This window comes from Stenella coeruleoalba (genome assembly GCF_951394435.1).
Source record: "Stenella coeruleoalba genome assembly, chromosome: 16".
In the NCBI taxonomy this organism is placed as follows: domain Eukaryota; kingdom Metazoa; phylum Chordata; class Mammalia; order Artiodactyla; family Delphinidae; genus Stenella; species Stenella coeruleoalba.
The window spans coordinates 83,321,018-83,335,760 of NC_137162.1; the positions used below are offsets into that span (position 1 = coordinate 83,321,018).

The following is a 14,743-nucleotide window of genomic DNA, read 5'->3' on the forward strand; positions in this document are numbered from 1 at the left end:
ATTGATACAGTCACTATGGAGAACAGTATGGAGTTTCCTTAAAAAACTAAAAATAGAACTACCATACGACCCAGAAATTCCATTACTGGGCATATACCCTGAGAAAACCATAATTCAAAAAGAGTCATGTACCAAAATGTTCACTGCAGCTCTTTTTACAATAGCCAGGACATGGAAGCAACCAAAGTGTCCATCAACAGATGAATGGATAAAGAAGATGTGGCACATATATATAATGGAATATTACTCAGCCATAAAAAGGAACGAAACTGAGTTATTTGTAATGAGGTGGATGGACCTAGAGACTGTCATACAGAGTGAGGTAAGTCAGAAAGAGAAAAACAAATACCATATGCTAACACATATATATGGAATCTAAAAAAAAAAAAGAAAGAAAAAAATGATCAGAAGAACCGAGGGGTAAGACGGGAATAAAGATGCAGACCTACCAGAGAATGGACTTGAGGATATGGGGAGGGGGAAGGGTGAGCTGGGATGAAGTGAGAGAGTGGCATGGATATATATACACTACCAAACGTAAAATAGATAGCTAGTAGGAAGCAGCCGCAAAGCACAGGGAGATCAGCTCAATGCTTTGTGACCACCTAGAGGGGTGGGATAGGGAGGGTGGGAGGGAGGGAGATGCAAGCGGGAAGAGATATGAGGACATATGTATATGTATAACTGATTTACCTTGTTATAAAGCAGAAACTAACACACCATTGTAAAGCAATTATACTCCAATAAAGATGTTAAAAAAAAAGTCTACAAATAACAAATGCTGGAGAGGGTGTGGAGAAAATGGAACCCTCCTGCACTGTCGATGGGAATGTAAATCTGTGCAACCACTATGGAGAAAAGCATGGGGGTTCCTCAAAAACTAAAAATAGGGCTACCATATGACCCAGCAATCCCACTCCTGGGTAGATATCCAGAAACGACAAACTCTAATTTGAAAAGATACATGCACCCCAATGTTCATGGAAGCATTATGTACAATAGCCATGATATGGAAGCCACCCAGGTGCCCATCAACAGACAACTGGATTAAGAAGATGTGGTATATATGTACAATAGAACATTCCTCAGCCATAAAAAAGAATGAAATATTGCCATTTGCAGCAGCATAGAGAATACTACACTTAGTGAAGTAAGTCAGACAAATATTATTGTGATATCACTTGTATGTGGAACCTAAAGAATAGTACAAATGAATCTATATACAAGAGAGAAACAGGCTCACAGACATAGGAAATAAACTTATGGTTATCAAAGGGGAAAGAGGGAGGGAGAGGGATAAATTAGGAGGTGGGGCTTAACAGATACAAACTACTATACGTAAAATAGATAAGCCACAAGGATTTACTCTATAGCACAGGGAACTATACTCAATATCTTGTAATAACATATAATGGAAAAGAATCTGAAAAAATATATAAATGAATCGCTTTTCTATACACCTGAAACTAATACAATATTGTAAATCAACTGTAATTCAATAATTAATTAATTAAAAAATCAAACAACCCAATTAGAAAATGGGCATAAGACATGAAGAGGCATTTCACTGAAAAGGAGATACAAATGGCAAACAAACACATGAAAATATGTTTAAGGTCATTAGCCAATAATTAGAAAAATGTAAATAAAACCATAATAAGGTATCACTACACATTAACAGAAAGGCTAAAATAAAAAGTAGTGACAACACCAAATGCTGGCCAGGATGTGCAGAAACTAGATCACTCATACATTGCTGGTAGAAATATAAAATGGTACAGCGAACTGGAAAATAGCTTGACAGTTTCTCAAAAAAACTAAACAAGCAACCACCAGATGACTCAGCAACTGCACTTCCAGGCATTTATCCCAGAAAAATGAAGACTTATGTTCACACAAAACCCTGTACATGAATGTTTGTAGCAGCTTTATTTGTAATCGCTAAAAACTGGAAAGAACCCAGATGTTCTTCAACAGGTGACTGGTTAAACAAATTAGTACATTCAGACCAAGGAACAGTACTCAGCAATAAAGAGGAGTGAACCGTGCACACATGCGATAAGCTGCATGGACCTCCAGAGGATTATGCTGTGTGAAGAAGTCAATCCCAGAAGATTACACACTGCATGAGTCCACTTACAGAACACTCCTGAAACAGATGAACAGATGAGCGGTTGCCAGGGCCTAGGGAGGGGTGGGGGCAGGGAGGAAGAGTATGTGCCTCTAAAGGGTGCAGGAGAGATCTCTGTGCTGATAGAAGTGATCTGTATCGGTAGCCATGGCAACATCAAAATCCTGGTTATCTTACGACCGTTTTGCAACGTTCCCACTGCGGGCAACAGGGGAAAGGGTCTGTGAGATCTCTATTTTTTCTTAAACCTATGAATCTATCATGATCTCAAAATAAAAAGTTCTATAAAAAAATGAAAGAATAGGTGGTATTATCAGACAGTGTTTCTGTAAGTTGACTCTGCAGATCCCACACTGAAAGGACCACTGAAGGGTGTGCTTCAAGGAGGACGTGGTACCCAGAGGCAGGGACCGGCAGGTGAGATGCGAGGCTGTGTGTCCTGTTATTTTCCGTCTGGAGATACGTGTGTTTGGTTGACACAAACACGACCAAGCACCACAACCGGCAATGACTTATTCCCTGTAGGTGACAAGGATCCAACTTACGAAGCGTTTCCGTTAAACTCCTCCTGTTGACGAGGGGCTCTGGATTTCACAGGCTTCCTCGGAGCTGAGTGGCATCATCTACAAAACCTGGCACTCTCTCCTCGGGGCGTGACGTTGGCTGGTTTTTCACAGCAGTGAGGCTTTCACTCACGAGGCCCATATCCATGGGTTTGGTAGAAAGTGCGCTCGCTGGCTTTACTGATTTGTTTTTATGATCTGCGTTTTTGTGTTTTTTTCCCCCTCTTTCCTTGCTGGAAGTTGGATGACATACACATTGCATATCATGTATGTTTTATATGACAAGTGTACAGTGCTTAACAGCTACAAAAAAGGCTTACCAGGAGCAGGTAACTAGGCATGTTACAGAGTAATTTATGGGGGGATGTGTAGGGCACATTGTTAGGTTGTATAAGATAACTAATTGTGAGCTAAGTAATCATGTCTACTTCAGTTGGATTTGATGTTGTGTTATTACAGTGGATGTCACTTTGCTCAAAATCACAAAGAAATTTTTTGCATCTGACTTATGATCGTTATGAGGGTTTCCTCAGAATGAGCTAAGCTTGAGGGTGGGGGAAAGAGCATACCCCAAAATAGAAAACCTAAAAGGGATATACGCTACTAATGTATTTTTAATTTTGCATGAGAAATGTTAAATGAGGTAACAGGAAAGGTATTGAATAATTAGAAACCAGTCTTGGGCAAAAGTCAGTCATTGAGGAACACGGACAAAACTGGATCAGGAAAAAATGGCCTCCGCTGAAGCAGCTAACACAAAGCCAAAGGATTAACTCCATGGGGGAAATCTCATTTGGAACCTACTGACTTGTTTTTTTTTTTTTTGCGGTACGCGGGCCTCTCACTGTCGTGGCCTCTCCCGTTGCATAGCACAGGCTCCGGACGCGCAGGCTCAGCGGCCATGGCTCACGGGCCCAGCCGCTCCGCGGCATGTGGGATCTTCCCGGACCGGGGCACGAACCCGTGTCCCCTGCATCAGCAGGCGGACTCTCAACCACTGCGCCACCAGGGAAGCCCTACTGACTTGTTTTTACACTCATTTCAAGCAACCTCCAATTTCCCGGACCACAGCAGATCGGCAGCACATGCTACAGTATGACTGTGGCTACAGGGACAGTAACGAGTGACGGGGAGCCGGGCACCGGGCCAGAAAGGGGCACTAAGAGCCCCGCACATCCGCTCCACCACTGACCTTCAGCCTCAAGAAAATCAAGTCACGCTGAGTAGACCAGATGGCCTCTGCCTTCCTTGTTTCTCCAAGCACTGGTTCTGCTTTTAAGGTTTCCAGAGGTCAGAAAGGAAGCAAAGGTGGATGACAGCCTTGACTGCGGGATTCATTCCGTGTATTCCACTTCCTGGCAGAAAAGGCGCTGGGACAGTGGGTCGGTCATCTGAGAAGGGGTCCTGGGCTTCCGGCTTAGGGACCAGCTGGTCAGTGATACCAACAACTGAGGTAAGAAAGCCTGAAGGTTCTGAGGACGTATCCATGTTGTGGGTGCAGATTCAGAGATCACACTTCAAATGCCGACGACCATGGAGGAGATCTGGGCAGGTGGCTCCTCTAAGTGCTGCAAACGGAAGCTCGGTAAGATCACCCCCAGCACCCCGAGGTGAGCCAGGCCACTGGAGCTGGGGCCAAGGGTGGGCTGCTGAAGGGCAGGGGATGCGAGAGGCTGCAGATAAAAAGCGCTGGCAGCTCTGACCAGAGCTTGGCTGGGATGGAAAGAAGGGCCAGGCCAGTGAGGGGAGAGTGCAGTGTGGATGCCAGCAGGTGGGAAGTGACCAGCGGAAAAGGGATGACTGGTGACACACGTCCCTAAGCCTTGAGAGATGAGGTGTGAGGCAGGAGGCAGGGCTTAGTGTCCGCCACGACAGAGACCTCCTTTCTTGAGACAGCAGGACCAGGGCTAAGGTAAGGTGTGGAGGTGAAGACAGGCGGAGAAGGGGCGGCAGGGCAGGGAGTCTCCTCGGCACGGCACCTTCCTCTTCCTGTCACCTGGTGGAGGTGAGCTGAGGGCTTGAGATTAATGGAAGTTTAAAACAGCAGATGCAGAGGAAAAGCGAGCCAGCCAGGAGAGAGGGAAGGGTGGCCAGGCACCCCGAGCACCCAGCCGGATGCACAGGCCATCCGTCTACAGAGGTCTCAATCGGAGAAGAGCTTTGCCCGCAGGGCAGCGGGCAGGGCAGATGGTGGGGAACCGGGGCCGGGGTCACAGCGTGCGCGCAGCTGAGGAAGAGGCGAAGGAAAGGCGTGGGCGCACGTGGGTGCTCATCGCCCCAAAAGAAGGGGCTGGAAGGGCCGGGAGCCCGCAGCTCCTAAGGGGGAGGGCGGGGGAGGGTGACCGGGACGGGGCATGTGACAACGTCCAGAGAGCAGCCGGGGACGTGAGGGCCTCAAAGTGGGGACAGAAGAGAAGGCGGAGAAGGGGACAGGCAACGACATCGAGGAACTGAGAATCCAAGCGGGGACCCCGCCGTCGCCCAGGGTGGACGAGGGGCTGTAGTAGAGAGCGGGACCCCAGACCAGGGGACCTTGGGGGGTAAGGAACAGCCGCGAGGACACCAGGGAACAGCAACAAGGAGGACAAAGTGCCGCACAGAACATCAGATGACATGTAGTGCTTCCAAAAACCAGTTCTGGTTCACTGGGCAGCGGGAGTCAAGCAGCAAAACCCGTGGTGGAGCGTTGGCTTAGGCGAGGCGGCCGGTCTGGGCGGCAGGAGAGCAGTGACCTATGGATGGCGGCGCGACAGGCGGCGAGCAGCCTGGCTGGTGGCAGCGGCACTGGGGCTTTGCCTGAGCCTGAGTTAAATGACGGCAGAGAGGAGCTGTGACACGGTGGGTTTAACATTCTCAGCACAGACCCCAGGGGCTGCTCAAGGTCACGGACAGGCTCTGAGACTGTGCGGACACGCTCGTGTGGGTCAGACCCACTGGGGGCCTGAGGTTCCTTCGCAGGTGAGTGAGCCTGGCCAGTGACCCAGCATCAAAGCCGCAAGTTCTTAGGTGATACCTACTTGATGTAATAATATGAAAAAAAAAAGAAAAAAAGAAAAGGAATTCTCCTAAAGTAGAAACTGCCCAGAAAAGGAAGTTGGCGGCCAGTGAAGCAGACACAAATGAAGAGACCTAATAAAAAAACAATTATCCTTAACCAGGAAATAAGTTTGAATACTTTAAAGAGTAGAATGTTAAATCTGATTGAGGTATACGAGAGGATAAAATTATATGAAGAAATAAGGGCAAGCTGTTTGTCAAAATGTTTCAGAGAACACTCCAACTGGGGTAATGAAAAGAGAAAAGTTGAACGGTAATTTCTGTATTTGAGGATTCATACAGAAAACGTGTCTTTCTGAACTACAACTTTGGAGCAAGCCTCGAGTACCATAACAGTATCTGCAATTTCAGAGATTACACAGAAATGAAAGCACCCCACGTGAACGGGAAAGGTCTCCGGCATTAGTTGAGAAGGTACAGGCTTCAGCGCCCACCTCCCAATTGTGTCCTGAGTTAGAGATCGATTCTGACTCGTATCAAACATCCAGTGCGTGTCTAGCACATGCACTAGAGCAATGAGATCCAGGGGGTCATCAGTGACCAGAGACGAAATGGAGGAGAAGGATTTCAAAATTACGTACAAGTTTATGACAAAATTACTCAAGGTGTTAATTTATGAAAAGCGGGGAAACAGCAATGGCCACCAAATAACTGACTTCCATTCCCCGCCCCCCGCAAAGTATGAGTGGTTCTGAAGGTAAATGTTATTAGCCTTCAAAACACCAAATATTTTTATCAGCTTCACAAAGACAATGAGAACTAAGGTCAAAGGCAAGTATATTGTGTCTGCAAAATAACAAGAGAAATTTCGCTCTTCCTAAGAAGATCAGGTTTTCCCATCTGTGCTCGCCCACGGTGGAGGTCCGTGCTCTTTCCACAACTCTGCTGCGTCCTCCCCATTGGAGAAGGGACATCTAGGTCTGTCCTCTACTTCAGGAAAATCACTAACTGGAAGAAACAAGTTCAAACTGAACCACAGCTGACATGTTTTGGAGACTAGGAGGCACTGCTGCGGTAGATGTTGTCTGCCTAACAGCCTTCCCCCAAGGAGCCACAGTAACCTCGGGAAACAGGACCCCAGAACTCCAGGACAGGCGCTGTTTTTATAAACCGATTCCCAGGCCCCTTCTCCCTTCCTGAGACTGGATTAGAAACACAGGTTTCAGCTAAAGAGAGCAAGGTATTACCCTGCCTGTAACTGGTCCAGGGCAGGCACTTGACCTAACTTGGCCCAATCAGATGGGGATGATGGACTTTATTTCATAAACATGGGAAAGCACTCCTCTTTTCTATGGATGTAAACAAGGAAGGGTACGCAGATTACAAACAGTAGCCGTTTTCTGGCTCAGGGGATGAGGATAGTACAGCCAGAGGAGAGAGATGTTAAAAATTTAGGTCCTTGCTGACATGGCTGAGCTTCTGAATCAACCAGCCCTGAAACCTCATCTATAGCCATTTTCAAAAATACATGTTCAAACTCAACAAGAAGAGTGCACTAGAATGAATTCCGACAGACCAATACCTGAATAAAGTGCTCTAAAATGAAAAAAAAACACTTTCATATTACCTATGCCACTTGCAGCTGGAAACCTTCCACCTGAGAAAATGACCAAAAGAGCTAACAATCCATTATCTATTGAACACAAGTTTTCTTTTAAGCATAATCTCTAAAAATTTTTATTTTTGATCATGTAGAGTCAATTTATAATCAGAAGGTGGTTAAGTAAACATGGATTTAGAACGAGGTGAGTGCATTCAACGAATGTATTTAATAACTACCAACTGCCGGGCATTTGAATGTTTGGTGAACACAGATTCCGGTCACCTGGTGTCTGGCCCCAGGGTGGGAAGAAGTCTGCCTGGGTGCCCCAGGCCCCAGGGCAGGGTGCTAGCCTCCCTGAAGTGCCTGATGGACACACTGAGGCCTTGCACCTGCAGGCCAGCCAGCTGCTGACCATCATGTTCTCTCTGCAGGTGCAGTTACGTTCAAATGGGCAGCAGTCAAGGGCTACTGCCCCGGAAACAAAGCAATGGTGCCTCTGCAGCCCTCAGCTCCAACCGCTGGGAGCTGATTTCAGATGTGACTTCCCACGGGAAGTCCATTCTCAAAAAGGATGCCTGTGTGACCTCTTTGGAGAGGTTTTAATTAGAATTGCATTTACATTACATACAATGTAAAAAACTGGTAGACTTCTACCATAAAGAAAAGAGTTAAACTACATCTTCCAGTCAGCTTTTCTATTCATCCTGACATTTTGTTTCACATCCTGTAACTGAGAGGAAAATATACCACCTCCCCAGTGGAATCAAAGTGAAGGTTCATTCAACATTCCCTGACGGCTGTCCAGGGGCTGGTCACAGCATGGGGGACAAAAAGTCAGGCAAGCAGTCCCCTGCTTTCAAAGAGCTTATGGTCTAGTCTTGAAAGAGATGTGCTTTGCCACCATCAAGAGTTGACTGAATTGCAAAATCGATCCGCCAGTCCCCACAGGCAGCAAAGCTGGGTGTTTATTTTATGAGGACTCCTATCATAACCCGTGTAAGCAAGTGAACCAGAGAAACTTCTGTAACGAAGCGAGCATGTGGCACGGAACAATATTTTAAATTACAACAAAGGAGGGAAAGATGCTGTGTTTTTAAGTCCGCAGTCTCTTCTGGAAGATTAAAACTTCACATTTGAAAAATGGTAAACCTCCCTCTAAAATACATCGTCTCATTCATAAAGTATCAGCACTTTATGAATGGTGTCCCTCCCCCCCATTTCTAAATATGAGCTGCTTTTTACGACTTCTTAACTGCCCAAAACACAGCATATAAGAGAAATAGGAAGAATCAGAAGGCCAAGGTCACTATGTGTTGTCGTATAAGCAATTCCTGTTCCGTAGCGTAGTGCAGGGCTGCATCTAGCTGTGGCAGAGCAATCAAGCATGAATCCCCAGGTGTCACAACCGTCATCATCAGGGATTTATTTACTGGCCAAATCTCTCTCAATGTAAACTTATTTTTGTTTAGAAAGCTTAGTGGGGATTACAACGGAAGACAATTTGTAGACAGTGCTCGTTTGACTTATGTGTTGTGCTGTAGTACCCTATCCTTTACATCTGCCTTGCTTGATCCGCCTTTAGACAACAGTATCCTGCACATCATTTTAGCTTTTGAGTCATATTCACAGCTACAGAGAAGCAAAAGTCTTCTTTAAACACATGGAACTCAGTCCATTACCAAGATGAGACTGGCAGAGAAAGCTGTGACGTCCAAAGACCAGTGTTACAGACAGGACACAGAGGAATCACAGGTTTTCCCTCAAACTATTTCCACTGGCGAGTATTCTAATGGATTTGTTAGAAATGCGGGGAAAAATCTATTACATCAGCCTGAGCAATCTCTAATGGATGGTTTAGGAGAAAAAAAAAATCAAAGAAACTTCAGCTTTCTTCTCATTCCAAAAAAATATTCAGAGCAAAGATCATCTCTTAGGCAAATGGGTACCTGGGGAATAGCAACGGGTAATTAGTTGGGTTTGGGACATGGGGTAGGCTACCTCTAGGCCATCCACATGCAATAGGTAGGTAGGGAGTTGAAAACAAGATATTTAGCTTGAGGGACTGATGTGGCTAGAAATATTTAGGAGACTTCAGATAAAGGCAAATGACAGGCAAGGATTGGAATGCTTTATAGTTCAAATGACCATGAAAAATTCTCATAAACTTCTGATTTTCCAAAGAACAATGTTTTCAAAGTTCTAGGGCCTGGAGGCATTGTACAGAATAGTGTCCTGATATGCAGTTGTGGTCCTTGGACCAACAGTGCATGCACAGCCTGGGAGCTGGGCAGGTGCAGAAGTGAATATGCAAAACCAGAATCTGCATCTTAACACACCAGGGGGCTCGGGGCACATGCAGTTGAGAACCACGGTGGTTGTAGTGTTTCCCCAAACTTTGGTTCTTGTTCACCAATTTTCAATGGTGAGAAAAAGAAAAATACAAACATTTAAAATGATAAATGTATTCAATTTAGAGAAATGTTCTTTATTCTCATGTTATATGCTTCCTTTGTTGACATTTTTTACATGCCCTGTCTAACAAAACACAGTAATGGCAATTTAGGTGATTTCCCTAACAGCAAGTTTTTTCACACTTCATTGGAACCAGATGACTCTGAAGACGTTATTTCCTTTGCCTAGAATGTTCTCCTCACTCCACTTTGCTTTATCAAGCCTGAATTTCTCCCTGAATCATATTTTGACTACCAACGCCTATGTATTAGTTTCCTACTATGGCTGCTGTAACAAAACGCCACAAACTGGATGGCTTATTTTGTAGTATCATAGTTCTAGGTTAGAAGTCCAAAGTCAAGGTGCTGGCAGGGCCAGGCTCTCTCTGAGGATGCCAGGGAAGGACCCCTCCTTGCCTCTTCCTAGCTTCTGGTGGCTGCCGGCCATCCTTGATGGTCCTGGGCTTGCAGTCACATCACTTCGACTTCAGCCTGTCTTTACATCACATTTTCCCTCCATGTGTCTATATCAAATTCCTCTCAACCTATAAGGATGCCAGTCATTGAATGAGAGCTCACCCTAATCCAACATGACCTCATCTGAACCTGATTACATCAGTAAAGACCCTATTTCCAAATAAGGTCACATCCACAGGTTGCCTGGGCTTAGGACCTGAACTTGAACATACCTTTTAGGGGACACAATTCAACCCACAGCAGCCTATAGTGATAACATTCTAAAAAGAACATGTCCTGATAATTCTCAAAGTTATATGTCAAATGTTGTAATACTTTCAAAATAAAGCACAAAATAAAAATATTGAGTATATACTGTATCACTAATAAAACTAGTATATGACCAACAATTTGTGTCCTGGCTTCATAAATTGTTGTCACTGTAGAATGCATAAAGTCCAGTGTGTACAGAGATTTGGCTTAGACTTTTCCTCACTCTCAAACTGCCTCGGCCCTTACTTTTTTTTTTTTTAATTTCTAGCATCTTCTACACCAGGGGTCCCCAACCCCAGGGCTGTGGACCATTACTGTCCGTGGCCTGTTGGGAACTGGGTGGCACAGCAGGAAGTGAGCGGTGGCGAGCAAACAAAGCTTCATCCACAGCTCCCCGTCGCTCCCCGCCACTCCCCGTCCCTCCCCGGCGCTCCCCGTCACTGGCATTACCGCCTGAACCCTCCCCGCCCCCTCGTCCATGGAATAACTGTCTTCCACAAAACCGGTCCCTGGTGCCAAAAAGGTCGGGGACCGCTGTTCTACACCACTTACGCTTCTCAGCTCCTTTCTGAACATCACTGCTTGATACTACCTATTCAATTCGTTCGTTCTGTCTCACAGATCTTGGTATCATAAATTAAAGGCAATTTCTGATCAGCCAGTCTGGAGCTCCTTGGGAAGCCCCAAGCCATACTAAGTGGCCAGAGCATTAAGAATGCTGTGGATCTAACAATGTTTGGGAAACACTGTTTCGGTTTAGGGATGTTCAGAGGGAGGGTTTCAATCAGAAACCTATGTGTTCGAGATTTCAATGTTGTATTACAATATTAAGTAAAGTATTACATAACATATGTTATTCATGTGGTTGGTGCTTTCAGAGCAGCAAAATACTGAACACTATTCAGTCCCTGGCAGATGAAATACTGCCTTAATAAGCGAAAAGGCAAGTAGACAGAGCTCATTAACAGTACACTGGTAAGCAGTGGTTCTTTATGTTTCATCGTATACCTGTCAAGCTAGAGAGACTCCTTTTCCAGAAGGGAGAAAATGAGCACAGAGTACAAAGGAATTTAAAGATTAGGCAAAACATTCCTTTACCAGCCACCTAACAGGCAAACGTCCAGAAGCAGGGAACCTGTTTTCCTTTTGGGAACCAATGCTGTGCCAATCTACCAATGATAAGTGAAGGTGATAGCTTAGGACTTGGTCTTGGGTGACTTTATTTTGGGTTGGCACTTTCAAGTGCCACACTTGCTCTTCCTAAAACTAATTTCTATGAGTTTCTTCTACTAGAGGGAAGGATTAAATTCAGTTAGTTAAAAGTAAAAAACAGGGCTTCCCTGGTGGCGCAGTGGTTGAGAGTCTGCCTGCCGATGCAGGGGACACGGGTTCGTGCCCCGGTCCGGGAAGATCCCACATGCCGCAGAGCGGCTGGGCCCGTGAGCCATGGCCGCTGAGCCTGCGCGTCCGGAGCCTGTGCTCCGCAACGGGAGAGGCCACAACAGTGAGAGGCCCGCATACCGCAAAAAAATAAAAAATAAAATAAAAATAAAAAACATATTTGGAAGGTACCATGAAATAAGAACACTAAAGGTCAAAGCCTGATGAACGGAATCTGATCAGTTAACCTGTGATGCTTGATGAGCTCTGTCTGAAGTGGAGATGCCAGATTTTACCACGGTTATTGTTTCATATGACACAACTGAAGAACAAAATCTCCATCTTCCCATATTCCTCCTAACTCATAACCCCACTTGGTTTCCTACTTGGACTTTCCACCCCTCCCATGTGCTCCTTTCTCCGGGTCAGAGGAAAAAACAAAGTGTGGGCAAAGGAGCACTTGAAAATAAAGAAGAAGCAAAAGCATAACCAAACCTTGCTGGAGAAATGGATTTTCTTTAGGAAATCTGACTGTGGTTCTCTACAGACAGAGGCAGACCACGTGGATGTGACAGGTGCTGTAGCACCAGAAGCTCCCATGACACTGATCCTTACAAGCCAGGGACGTCCTGTCGGACTTCCTAAGCCTTCTAGGAACAGCCATCCTGCTCCCAGCGTTACCAAGAACAGGGCAGGTACCAGTCACAGGAGTGGCTGAAGGTGAAGCAAATGCCCAGGGGCCAAGGGGCCTCAACCACACTCCTCTAACCGGGACCCTGGATCCCTCAGGGCCTGGGTATGTGCGCACTGGTTAACGCCTCCCTGGCCTGGGTCTGGGTCAGGTTTCTTTCTAACATACCTTCAGAGACCACATTCCTTCAGAACTCCTGCCTTAAGTTTTTAACATTCATTAGTATCATACCTGGATTAACACTGTATCCCCCCCCGGACCGTAAACTCCCTGAGAGCAGAGCAGTGCCGGTGGGTACCTTGTAGTGTTGTAAACCATGCCGGCCCATAAAGCCGGTCCACACCTATCTGTTGATGGGAAAGGGGGCAGCATGTCAGGACACACGGAGGAGACATGACTGATTTGACGAGAAGTAATGGTTTTGAACTTGAGCCCCTCCCTGGGACTGCAAAGTCCAAATTAGACTTAACCTGAGAATGCACACATCTGAGAGTGATTCCAGACTGGTGAACACCTCATCAACCTTGATACAAAGCAGAAGTGTACTATGTTGTTTATTTTTACCACGCAGGACAAAAACAAACACAGTTTATGAATTGGGAAGGCTTTCGTTTATTAAAAAAAAAAAGTCTCTCTTGGGTGCCTTCAGGTGTGGGTGCTACAGAGGAAGCAAAGATCAAGCAGACTGGGCTGTGCTTCGGAGGTGCTTGTGGTCTTAAAAAGACACATTTATAAAGAGCCATCACGCAGCCTGAAAAGTCCCTGGAAATAGAAATGGATGAACTTGCCTATCGATAAGTCCTTGTAATTTCAGTGCAAAGGAAGACTTCCAATCTAGGAAACCTCAAAGTGCAATAGCCGAGGAGCACACTCAACTGCAGGCGTCGCCTCAAGTCCTTCACATCCCTTGCTAGGGACAATATCGCAGATAAGCCGAGTCTCCAACTGGCTTCCCAAACCCTGACTACTGATATCAGACTAAGAAAGGGAAACCCTACCGGCGTGAACGCGGAGAACCAGCAAGAGGACCCTCGGAGAAGCAGATCACGTAGACTGGCCACGCTCGGCCGGCCGGCGCCCCGGCACTCGGATCCGCGCCCCGCCGCCCGCGCCCACCCCACCCCGGCCCGCAAGGCCGGGCCCCCAGCACCCCACCCCGGCCCGCAAGCCCGGGAACCCGCGCCCCGGCCCGCGCCCCCGCCTCGTACCGTAGGTCTCGGACATGGCCGTCTGCGACATCTTGGGAGCGGCTCCGCCTCTCGCGGGGCACCGTCTGCAGCTCCGCCGGGCCGGCGGCAGGGAAGCCGGGTCGTCGGCCGCGCCTTGGTGGGGAACGCCACGGGCAGAGGACCGGAGGAGGGAGGGGCCCGCGGTCCCCACGGCAACTGCCTGCCACTCCGCGGCTGCGGCCCCGCCAGACTGTCCGCTCCGCGCAGGCGCACGGCCCCGCCCCCCCACCGGTCAGGACGCGGCGGAGCGGGCAGGGGAGGAGGGAAGGGGCGCGAGGCCCGGCCCCCAATGTGGTCGCGCGTGCGCGCGGGGAGGCCGGGGCGGGGAGGCCGGGGCGGGGAGGGCCGATGGGCGCCGAGGATCCGGGTTGGCGCGCGGGGAGGTCGGCGCGCGGGGAGGGCGGGGCGCGGGGGGGCGGCGAGGGGAGGGCGGTCCGCAGGCCTGGGGGTGACGGGGTGGGCACAGGGCCTGGGACAGCGGGGTCCTTTCTCGCGCAGAGGAGGCAAAGTGCCTGCACTGGCGAGGAAGGCAGCGCTTTGCCAGGTTGGTCGCCTCGGTAAAGGCTTGGGCGTCGTCATCTGGGGCGCTCGGCCGGGGAAGGACTTCCTCCGCGCTAGAATGATCAACCCGGGGACGGGGTGAATGTGTAACTAGGAGGCCGTGCGTGGCCTCAGGTGTCCAACTGGAGGCCAGCCCTGCGGGCGGGGAGGCAGGCTGACCTGCCGGGGCCGTCGCCGCTGGGGCCGAGCTGGCTTCTGGGGGAAACTGACAGAAGCTTAGGACGTACCGGTTCCAAAAAGTCCCCAGAAGACTGTAGACGTTGGCCCCCCCTGCACCTCACTTTAGGGAATGTGGCCTTTGGGCAGGAAGCATCTCTGGGCTCTCAGCCGCGGACGCATTTTTACGGGTACGAGTCGTTGGTTGAATATTTTGATTTAAGGAGCACAACTGAATTCAGAATCCCCTTCT

At 47.9% G+C, this 14,743-nt stretch overlaps 1 protein-coding gene across 1 annotated transcript in view; it reads right to left on the reverse strand.

The window, feature by feature from the left end:
* Positions 1 to 14,162, reverse strand: part of RAB4A (RAB4A, member RAS oncogene family) — a 56,619-nt gene extending 42,457 nt beyond the window's left edge. The window contains exon 1 of the mRNA XM_079899860.1: positions 13,753 to 14,162. Coding sequence (XP_079755986.1) covers positions 13,753 to 13,783 — 31 coding nt within the window. The 5' untranslated portion in view covers positions 13,784 to 14,162. The remainder of the gene's footprint in view (positions 1 to 13,752) is intronic.
* Positions 14,163 to 14,743: the final 581 nt, after the last annotated feature.